The sequence below is a fragment of the Electrona antarctica genome, assembly GCF_951216825.1.
Source record: "Electrona antarctica genome assembly, chromosome: 3".
NCBI classification, from domain to species: Eukaryota; Metazoa; Chordata; class Actinopteri; order Myctophiformes; family Myctophidae; genus Electrona; species Electrona antarctica.
This window is the reverse complement of record NC_136808.1, coordinates 11,661,625-11,673,698: the sequence shown is the minus strand read 5'-3', so window position 1 is coordinate 11,673,698 and position 12,074 is coordinate 11,661,625. Positions and strand designations below refer to the sequence as shown.

Here is a 12,074-nt window from a genome sequence, read left to right as displayed (position 1 = left end):
AGTTCACAATGGCGTTCATCAGGCAGACATACAGTATGTTCAGTTCACCCAAAATAAGAAAAATATTCGTGAACGATCGATCGTTCATTGAATGTGTTCAGGGACCACACTGCCATTGAGTACTATCAGAATACAAAGCAATGTAAGACTTATTGTAACAACAACAAAAACTATAACTTACCCTATACCTTTAAATACAATTATTAATTAATAATTAACAGCATATTGCAGGGTACACTGAGGAAGAAAAAAAAACTGTCAAACTTTGTTTCAACCCCCCTGACCTGTAAAAATGAAATAAAACACTTGACTCTCTTTACAGTCTTCTAAGCTAAATGTTGTAGCGGGTAAAGGCAAAGGAGGTCAGAGAACCACTGCTCTTTATTACCTGTGTTCTGATGAATCCCTGGTCACAGCGAAATGCCACAGAGCTGCCCAGCTGAAACTGGTCCCCAAACCTCTGACCATTAACAGGAACGCCCGGGTCATGACATTCATTCTGACCAAATGCTGCAGAGAGAGAGAGAGGAGGGGAGGAGCAGGGCCCATATTGGTTAAAATAAATAAGCATTTTGTTAGCATGTCAATTCATCCATTTAGGAAAATTAAAACTCACTGTACATATAACACAAACTGCACTGGATAAGGCCCCAACCGCACAAATGTAACTCCTTGCAAGTGATTGCATGCAGTTGCATGACACCATTATCCCCAATCATGGCTGAGGGAAGTAGGGGTGCTGGGGGGGCTGTAGCACCCCCTCCCCCCAGGCACAGCCCCCCCTCGAACAGGAGGGGAAGAAAAAAAAAAGATAAATAAATATGCTGTATCACAGTATTGGCACCTTATCCTGGTGAATTGCCTGTGTCAGTTCGTTCATATAACTTGCGTGTGGAGAGGGAAAGTAAAGGCCACGTTTGCGAGTGAAAATGCGCTAAAATGCGCGTGCATGATGCGCGCGCACGCGCATTTTTGCGGCGCGCGCTACGCGCGCGCACCCCCTACTAGACGCTCAGCCCCTGCGAGTGTAAAGTACTTCCCGCGGGCCTGTCCCCAATGGCAGTTGCAAAGAAAGAGTTGCATTAGTGCGAGTTGCAAGGAGTTGCAGGTCCATATTAAAGGAGAATTCCAAGCTAGAAGGCTTTCTTACCTTTATTTGTAGTTGTTACGTCCCCACCAAAGAGGTCCAGGTGTTATTTTGTGCCAAACCTCCTTATTGGCTATTTCCCCTACCATAAGCCCTAAATTAATTGAATGGGGCTATGGGGTGTTGTGCTAATTCGCTTATTTCCATCGCTCAAAATTATTATTTTTTGTATATATCCTCTCTTCATAATGTAAATAATATCCCAAGCGGCACACTTTACTACTTATTTCGATGGAAATAAGCGAATTAGCACAACACCCCATAGCCCCATTCAATTCCCATTCAATTCAATGCAATTCATTGAGGGCTTATGGTAGGGGAAATAGCCAATATGGAGTTTTTGCACAAAAAAACACCTGGACCTCTTTGGTGGGGACGTAACAACTACAAAGAAAGGTAAGAACGGTAAGAAAGCCTTCTAGCATGGAATTCTCCTTTAACACACACAGGCTCACAGGGATGCAGCCTGGGGGCTCAGGGCTCTGGGGGGTGGGGGGGGTGGTTCCCTGTTCCGTGCCTGCCTCGTGCCTCCGTACCCGACACACCTGCTGCTCCGCTCATGCGTCTGCAGCTAAAGCTGTATATGCACGACAGTATCACGACATGCTGACACTCCGTCGAGGACGATACACAAGAGGTAATGAGGCTTCAGCGCTCCGGGACAGAACGCTGCGTTTGGAGATGACAGTTGTGCGTATTTTGGAGCTGTGTGTTACTACAGCACTTGACACAATGTAAAAGTGTGCATACGTTGCTCATTGTCCTGTTTCAAAAATCTAAAAATGCAATATCATTCCTGCCTTCTATTGTGTTTCATGGTATTTATGTTATCTATTTATGTTATTATAATTTGAACTTGTATAGACAGCGTTTAATATACTTGTTTTGATTTGAAAATAGACAGGACTGTTAAAGGGACACTTCACCCCTTTTGCAACCAGATCTTATTTTAATGATGTTTGGGAGACAAGAAACACTTTCCTGTGGTTTTTATGTGAGTAATACTGTATGTGTTTTTTTTTATTTATATTTTAGCATTTCAAAGTGTCCATGATGTCATGGACACTGGCCTCACTTACTTCCTGGACTACATGTTGTCTCCGTAAAACAGCCCTCCCCCTATTCACAGTGTCCCTGACATCATGGACACTTTGAAATAGGCTACTAAAATATCTAAAAACACATATTACCCACATAAAAACCCCAGGAAAGTGCCTTGCCTCCCAAACATCAAGTGTCCCTTTAACTGTTCAACTAAGGGCACTATATGGAGCTGGAGCTGGAGTTGAATATACTGTCGGGAAGGTGGGGTTTGATCCAATTAAGCCTGGGGCCCTGAAAAGTCTTAATCTGGCCACGAACAATTGGACAAGCTTTTTATGCCTGCAACAAACTCCTCAGAGACTGGCAGTCTGGCTTTCTTCAGAGCCTGTGTCAAAAGCATCCTGTACACCAGGGACGTGTGTTAGAGGGGCAGGGTCTGAAATCCCATATAAAGAGGGCACTTTTGGACAAAATAGCAGATCTACAAGCTCTCAACGGGTAAAAGGGCAGGGGCTGAAACCCCCTTTGATGTCTATCCCTGCTGTATGTGGTGCAAAGGCATGGACTATGAGGAAGGAGCTACGAGACCGCCTGGACAGTGCATACGCAAGGCTTCTTAGGTGTGTTAAAAGAATTAACATCTCCTGGAAAAATCCTCCAGCAAAAGAACAGATCTGTGGTGAACTACCACCGACAACAGTAGCACATCTGTGGCAGTTCACTGTGCCACAAACACTGAATTGAACTTTATATATATTATTTGATGCTTGATTCAAGTTGATTGATAATTGGTTGACTCCATTGCAGGGAGCAACTATCAGCTGTGGGGTGTGGGGAACATACCAACAGTATGAGGGTTTGTTTAGAGTACTCTGATTTATCATTGTGTATATTATGTGGATAATGTGTGGAATATTATGTAACACTTTAAATGTGTGTATATGAAATGTGATGTCTCTGGACATTGAGTAACTGGGGAAATTGTGGAATCAATTTAGGGTTGGTATGGTCCTATATAAGTAGGGAGACTTCCCACTGCCAGTCAGTCGGTCCTCCTCGCCCCCGGAAGATGGAGGAAGTCAGAGGGAGGGAGAGACCGCGGTTTTGAAATGGAATCGGATTTGGAACATCCAGCTGAGGAAGGAGATAAAAGAGGAAATACAAATAAGAAAAGAAAGGCATCTGAAGGAAGCGATAAGGAAGAGTCCGACGAGCAATTTGTTATTGGAATTGTTGCTGAGAAACAGGTTGATGGCCTCTTCAGCGACCCACATGCGTTGGGAAAGTTTGTTGTCGGAAGGCTTGGAGAAGTCAACTCAAAAAAGCGAGGATCAGATTGTCACAGCTGTTGATAAAATCTACTCATTCAGAGAATGCCCGCTAAATGTGTTTCGGTTGGGAATGAGATCTTGGAAAAAGGGGGTAATAAGTGGTGTTCCGCTGTCAGTGAAGAAGGGAGCATTTGCCAAATATGTCGACTATGTATGTCAGGAGAAAAGAATGACACGGTTCAGAGACGGGGTACGGGAGGAAACCACATCAATGTGCTTAACGTTTGAAGGGGATACATTGCCAGAGCGTGTTTATTTGGATTGTGTAAGTTATAGGGTCAGGCCCTACGAAAGAGCACCGCTCCGATGTTTTTGCTGTCAACAGTACGGGCTGTTTGCAGGGGAAGTAAGAGGTGTGGGAGATGTGGGATGGAAAGCTGCAAGGAGGAATGCAGAGAGAAACGGGAACCAGCAAAGTGCCTACATTGTGGAGGTGAGCACTACGTAGGGTCGGCACAGTGTCCCAGGAAAGTGAAGGAGATCCAAGTTAGTAAGATCAGAGCAGGAAAGAAGCTGTCATACGCTGAAGCGGTTAAGAGAGTGGAGGGGAGCAATGAAAAGATGGTCTCACATCAGGCTGAACAGGAACCTCATCTGAGGGAAAAAGTTAATGGAACTGAGAGGGGTGTCTATATGGATAAGAAAAGATTCCTTGCATTCATTGCCATGGTGATCAATTGTGCGGTGGAGATAAAAAGCAAGTCAGAAAGAATTAAAATGATTTTAGATGCAGCGAGAAGGTTTCTGGACGTGATGGATGTTAGTGGAGAGGATCTGGACATTATCCTGAGAGAGGGATTCACGCCTGCTCCGACCCCGGAGTAGGATGCACACAACAGAGCGGACAAATATTGAATGGGATACACGGGTGTTTATTTTTGTAGTAAGAGTATAGTAATTAGTAACTCCAAGAGTACAGTAGGTGGCGGTAATGCACAGATTTGTTTGCCAACCGCCAATAAACCCCACTAGAAGAAGAAGAAGAACTGCCAGTCAGTCAAAGCAGGACTGCAGAGGTGTGAGGACCGAGGGCCAATCTGCCCAGTTGCTGTGTAAATACCTTCGTTCAGTTTTGATGGTCTGTGAAAAGGTGAATAAAGAACAGACTTCTCTGCATCCAAGGTCTCTGTCTGACAGTTTTCTCCAACTTTTGGGCTGTTCTTCCTACATGTGCCTTATATTTTCGGCAAACACTACCCACACTACAGGGCAAAGTGTGACAACATCGAAGAGCAATCTTTGCTAGTGGTCACATCTACCGTGCACAGGACCCAGTAAAATGGAAGGTCGTCAGCCCCTGCGCATAACGCATGGTCACAGTTATTTGAACATTAGCCTATATTTAGGGAGATTTTTGGCCGGACAGAATTTGGGCAGTTTCCTTAATTTTAGAAAAGAAAAGGAACACACGGGACAGCCCAAGCTGCACATTTCGGTCTATAACCCATTTTGGGCGGGAACCCCTTTTGGTGTTAAACATTATGTTATAATTTAGCTATTGAAAAATAGCAGATCTACAAGCTCATAGCGCGCCACCGAGTGGCGCGCTACGAGCTTGTAGGTCTGCTATTTTTGAAAAATCGTGAAAATATTTATTTCAGAAAACTGGAGGATTTAGAAGATTTTTTTTTTAATTTCGAGGTCAGGCCTAAATGGGATAAACCAAGAGGACATTATAGCAGCATACTGTGCAGTGGTAGCTGTGAGATGGAGATGAACAAGGCAACCCGCTGCGACTCTGAGCAGAGCTGCAGCAGCTATCACAGTTGGCGGAGCCTGGCGCATGTCCTCCTCGGCACTTACGACTTCCTCCACGTTATTATCCTTTCCACCAGAGCTGTCGGACGGCCCGCTGGTGCTAACAGCAGCCACCGGGCTCTGGATCAAAATTCTGTCAACTGCCATTGCATCTCTGTACACACTATCATATATTCATATGTTTGTTTATTATGTTATTTTACCGAAAGGCACGGATGGGCCCCAACTGTCTTGGGGTCCCACTCCCAACGCAACAGCGCTACACGGTGGAAAGACGAGGCACCGTACGATCTCAACGTTATAGTCAAAGGATGATGATAAAGTGATGTGGAAGAGAAATTACAGATGTGCAACTGAACAAAGTCCCTCTGTGCCCAGTTAACATCTGGTGCTTTACCTCTGGCAGTTGAGGTGGGCAGATATACTGGCATTCCTGAGGAGCAGCGACTGTGTGCTCTTTGTGACCTGGGAGTTGTAGAGGATGAGTTTCATTTTGTTTTCTATTGTAATGTCCACTATATCATGATTTAAGAAACTTTTTATTTGAAAAAATTCAGGATAAGAACCCAGATCTGTTTTGGATGTCTGTATGTTAAATTGGTTGTTCAGTAATGGAGTTTTTGTTTTTGGAAAATTCATAGAGAAGGCATGGCAGTTACGTTGGAGAACGATGTATCCATGAGTAACTGTCTATTTGTGTATATGTATCATTATATATGTACAATTTTGTGAGTGTCTTGTAAGCCTGTGCGGGCTGGGCATCTTATGATGTAGGACACTTTAATAAAAACTCTATCTATCTATCTATCTATCTATCATAACCTCCATGACAAACATTTTTGTTTCAGTTTTTGTTTTTTTATTTTGCCCCACCTTTCTTTATGGATCCATCTAAGGGAAAAAGTCAAGTGTGTCATTTCACATGCTTTCTAAAAAGAAAAAGGAGACAAAAAGGATCTAATGAATACATGTGTCTTGTATTGTGAATCTTGTGTCTTTGTTAGGCGTGAGGACGGAACCAGAGAAAAAGACATCACTATTAACATTCTGCTGTCACTGAATATGACATTTCCACAGATATGGAAATATGCGAACGGAATTATCTCGATGTGTATTCAACCCTGTCATGTTTAGCTTAGAGTAGTCACATTCCAGAGATTAGCCTGAGCCCACCTAGAGCATACACCCACCCTGTGGCTGGGCAGGTGCCCTGGGTTTGTTTGCTAATGATCTAACAGACGAGATGAGAGGAGAGAGAGGGGGGGAGGGGGGGGATGGGGCAGAGAGAAATGGGGGGATGATCGACACGAAAGCTACAGAAATGTATAACTAATTTCAGACCCTATAAAAACGTGTGCACATGTGTGCGTGTGCGTGTTTGTGTGCGTGCGTTTGTGAAACGTGCAGATTAGAATGTGCACAAGCGAGGTGGATGCACACCCAGAGTGTGTTCAAGAGGTAGAAAGAGAAAAGAGAGAAGAGAAGCTGTTTATTTGCATCTCTACTTTCCAACATCTCCGTTTCTTTGCGGTCACAAATATTATCTGTAGTTATCGCTATAGTTACACTCTACATCAGCAGAAAAGCTGGCAGCGGTGGAAAAAGTACTCACATTTGTTTTACTTATTTGCTTGAGTAAAAGTACAAACGTATATTGGCATCAAAATGTACTTAAAGTACCAAAATCTACAAACTAGTGACTAAAGCTCACCCAGCAGTCTGCTGTCACCCCACCCAAAATTACACTTTTTTGAGTGTAATTTAGTTTCTGCCTCTTGGCCAGTTCACACTTGTAAAAGAGACTCCGTCTCGATGTGTTTTTACTGGTTAAATAAAGGAGAAAAAAAGAAGAAAAAAAACCAGGGGGATGCGTGCACGCGCCGATCTGCCCCAGCAGCGCGACCTCCACACTCTCACGGAGGAGACTGCCGACAAGCGGTGGCGCCGTCTGGCCAGGGAATGCCAGCAGCACCACCGCCAGAGTCTCACGGAGAACGCCACCGGCCAGCAACTGACCTCACTGACACCAGATTAACTCCTGCTTCTCAACTGTGCCGTGTTAAGAAGCTCTGTTGTTTCAGTGCGACCTCACCCTTTAGGGCGTCTTACTGGTGTAGACATATATCATTTACAGTCTCATGCAATTAATATGTGTAAGTCATATATTGCAATGTGGAAAGTTTGAATGCAAAGTTAATCAGGTAATAATGGCCCCTTGGCCTCACTTCTGCAAAAAAAAAAACATTACTGTACATTTTCATTTAGCCATACAAACAGTGAGCATTACAATTAGGCTACAGAAACATTTTCAAATTGCATTTCTGAACTACATTATAATCTTTCATCAAGCAGTATAAACAAGACAAAAACAAATTAAAAACAAAACTTAAGGGACTTCCGGTAGGCAGCTGAGTAAAATGGCAGCATAAACAAGCAGCTCCCGTGTATATAAGATTAACCCCCGAATAATACAAGTATAAAACAAATTCAAAGACGTGATAAAAGAGATATGAGCGGGGGGAGGAAAACCAGGGACGGATTAACCCCCACGAGGGCCCCTGGGCCGGTACGTTTTGCAGGGCCCCCATAGCACGCGTGCACGCGACATTTTCGTGATTTTCCGTGTTTTTATCATCTTTTTTACCTACATTTAACTAAATCAATGGCCAATGAAGGGCCCCAGGAGCCCTTTTCAGGGCGTCAAATCTATTACCGCGCAGTCCAGTTTCTCTGAAGGGCCCCTGAGAGCCAAGGGCCCCTGGGCCACGGCCCCACTGGCCCAATAATGTCCCTGAGGAAAACGAGAAGTACAAAGAACAAAATGCAGTCGGAAAAGACAACAGAACGCGACGATAAGAAGTTGGAACGAGAGCAGCATGGCGAGGGCACGCCACAGCGGCCACACCGAGACCTGCTCCAGGGGATGAAGGATTTTATCACCAAAGAAATGACAGAACTAAAGAAAGAGATTACGGACATTTTTTCAAAATTCAAAGAAGAGTTTAAAAGAGACATGCGACAGGAGTTTAGTCAGTTTACAAACTTCAAAGAAGAAATAAATACCAAACTCGAAGCGATCAACAAGGAAGTACAAGAACAACAGAAAGAGGTGAGAGAGACGCAAGACCGAATAACAGAAACGGAGGCATGGAACGCGGAAGCCAAGGACGCGATTTTATTGCTTCTGAACCAACAGAAAAGAATGCAATCAAAGATAACAGATTTAGAGGCCAAGTCACGTAAAAACAACATCTGTATATTCAACGTGGCAGAATGTGCAACTATGAGCTTGTAGATCTGCTATTTTTCAATAGCTAAATTATAACAATGCTTAAAACACCAAAAGGGGTTCCCGCCCAAAATGGTTTAAGGTTATTGTAGCAGTCAATTTATATTGGGGGTCGGGAGGGGGCGGGGCGGGGGTCCCGAGACGTTGCCAAAGCATTTCCGGGGGTCCCCGGCCAAAAACGTTGAGAACCCCTGAATTAGAGGAGCGGCAGCTTCACAGTGGTAAATGGTGCATTTATATAGCGCCTTTATCCAAGGCGCTTCACATAGATTGTGCATTACATTCACCCATTCACACACACACATTCATACACCAATGGCGGCGGAAACCATGCAAGGTACCAACCAGCACATCGGGAGCAATTTGGGGTTCAGTGTCTTGCCCAAGGACACTTCGACATGTAGACAGGAGGAGCCAGGATTCGAACCGCCGACCCATGGATCATTGGACGACCTGCTCTACCTCCTGAGCCACAGCCGCCCGTGGCAACGCGCTGGAAGGAAGGAGGGACCGGAGATGGGGGGGAGTGACGTGCTCTCGCCAGAAAATCGAGCCAGGGCTCTGAGGCGAGCGAAGCAGAGACTGCAGGAGTTCCGAAAATAAGATAACCAAATGAAAGACTTTTCGATTTAAATACAAATTGACATGACGGGGGAAAGGGTTTGTGAGTGAATGTTGATTATGTTGGACTTTTCTAGTAGGATGGAAAGATCCTTTTTAGGACCTTCTATCGCTAGAGAGGGGCCCTCCAACTAGTGGAGGCTATACCCCTCTCCCACCAACAGGGGTTTGGGGCAAAGGGAAGGAGCCCCCTTCGTTTTGGGAGTCTTTTTTATTTTTATTTATTTTTGTATTGTATTTTTTGTTTTGTAAAGTTGTGATTGATGTATTTGCAGTGTGAGGGGGATACAAATGAGGGGAAAGAAAACACAAGATGCAACGTAACGATTTAAGGGAGGTGTCGTTAAATATGAATGGGTTAAATAGTCTAATTAAAAGATTTGTAATGAAGAAATTAACATACATTGAGATTGCAAGAGGATATATTCACAGAAGATGGAGAAATGTACTGAGCATAGAAATCAACAGGTCGACACTGATGATAATAATAATGGACATTCATGAATGGACTGGAATATCTAGGTTACTTGTTAAAGTTGCTAATGATGAATAAGTACCCTTACAGTGTGACTGCATTTCTATGTTTTTCTGCAAATAAAAATTAAGTTAAAAAATAAAAAAAACAGATAAATTCATATTAAAGGTGTGTGTGTGTGTGTGTGTGTGTGTGTGTGTGTGTGTGTGTGTGTGTGTGTGTGTGTGTGTGTGTGTGTGTGTGTGTGTGTGTGTGTGTGGCGCACACTTTTGTCTTCAGGGAGACCAGCCTCCAGTATGCTTTTTTTATATTATCATTTTAGCATAACCTTTGACTGTAACAGACTTGTTAACACCCCGAACGCCCAGGGTTATTTAATCCATTAAATCAGAGCGCCCAGCGATTTATAGCAGCGGAGCACATTTAGCGACGGACCAGATGTTACCCTGGATGTGTACTGGCTGAAGTAGCCAAAACACTCTCGAGGCGATCGACAACGGGAGGTATGATTAATTCCAATGCGACTAGCGACAGGACTGTGGTGGGCCGTCTAACACATAATATTTTCTTAGAATTGGACGGAATGATTTAGATCAAGAGTTATTAACGTGTTAAGATTTTCGATCTCGTCAGCTAAAATGGGGGGGAACATTTTCGATGACGTCAAACCGGAAAATAACATTGAGTGAGACGCTCCCAGCCTGTGGAGCGATGCGATCGGTTTTGATATCAATAATCTCCGTCCTTTTGATCAATCTCTGTCTTGAGCGCTGGTCGTTACTAATTGATAGGGCGGAGAACTCCGTCCTGTGCGCTCAGGGTGTTAATGAGATTTACAACTGATTACATTTAAATGTCATTAATTGATAATGATAATTATTACTCTTCAGAGACAGTCAATCACCATAATAATTTCTTCAAAGGTCACGCGCATCCATCTAGCCAAGCCAGGAAAGGTCAAACCTTTGGCCAGGGGACCAAATCTTTTCATTTTGTTATACCATACATTATCTTTCATCATCCCATCAACGGATACTTTTTTCTTCAAAGGACTTCATTATGTTATGTTATATTATGTTGTGTTGACTCTACACAAAGTATTTGATTCATTCGACTGACATTGACCGTTTATCTGGTGCATGGTTTATAACACAGAGGGACATTAGCAGTCCAGCCTTGTTCATTCATGTTAAAACCTCATTCATGTTAAAACCTTCCATTTACAGAATTATGTAATTCATGAATATATAGAATCCCTCTAGTCGGCACACATTATTATTCATGGCATTTTGAAATAATGATTTGGTCATCATTAATGATCATTGTGATCCAACTATTACCATATCCTTTTATTACACACACTGTGCATGTGTTTAAGCCAAAAGCAATCCAGAAAGATATTTAAAAAAAGATGTCCTTTGTTGAGGTGGAAATATTGAAGTGAATGATGTCATTGATTATATTGATGGCTAGCCCTATGTCCATACCGCAACATGGATTGTGGACAGTGGTAATACATTTACCCTCAGGATCAATATACTGTATATGTGTACAGTATATTGATCCCGAGGGTAAATGTATTACCAGTGATCAGAAACATGGTGCTTGGAATTGGACAGGTCTTGCGACTCAATCATTAGGCGCCCCACAATGGGGTAATTCAGACTGCTGGCATTTATTTCTGCAACGTTTTAAAACCGTTTTAAAACCGTTTCTTCACGTCGCGAATCTAGGCTGAACTAGGCTTTAGGCTTAGAATTAGGGCCTTTTATCAAACACACTGTGACACCAAAGAGGGGCGGGGAGGGGGGAGGGGGGAGGTGGGGGTTCGTATTTTCATCTGTCATTAAATGTCACCTCTTTCGGGGAAGAATTCGAGACAAGGTTCTTGAGTGAGTGTGTGCAATCGTGCAGCAAAACATGGAAATTGTGGAGAATTAATCAACATTAGCGCAGGTCATCAGTCGGTGAAAACGAGTTAAACTCGGATGGACAACGGCCTATTATACACAGTATAATCTGCAGCGTTCATTCATCAATTTCTCACTCTGAGAGTGAAAAAAAAGAGTGAAATGGGTCCGCGCGGGTCCATTTGGTTGCATTTGTACTCTCTCTGAGTTAAATCAACACTCGGGATTTAACAAGTGTAGGCAACGCTATTCAGATTCAAAGGAAACGTACTGTATACAGGCAGACATATGGGACATGTCAAGCTCTGAACAGTTGATCAGTGAGGCAAAACTTGTCAAGGTCAAGTACAAATGATGGCGATGCCGTCAGCCTGATGGCTTATTGCATGTATTACTCCGCCTGGGTTGATGTAAAACCATGCCCTCCAGCCACAGCTTGAATTGAGTGCATTGGAGATGGTTCTGAGGTGGCAGCCAAGAGAACACCACTAGGCATGTG

General features: G+C 43.5%; 1 protein-coding gene across 1 annotated transcript in view; it reads right to left on the bottom strand.

The window, feature by feature from the left end:
• Positions 1–12,074, bottom strand: part of LOC306919635 (CUB and sushi domain-containing protein 1-like) — a gene marked incomplete at its 5' end in the record, with an annotated part of 687,041 nt that overhangs the window by 283,386 nt on the left and 391,581 nt on the right. Inside the window, 1 exon segment of the mRNA XM_079496199.1 lies at positions 389–510. Coding sequence (XP_079352325.1) covers positions 389–510 — 122 coding nt within the window.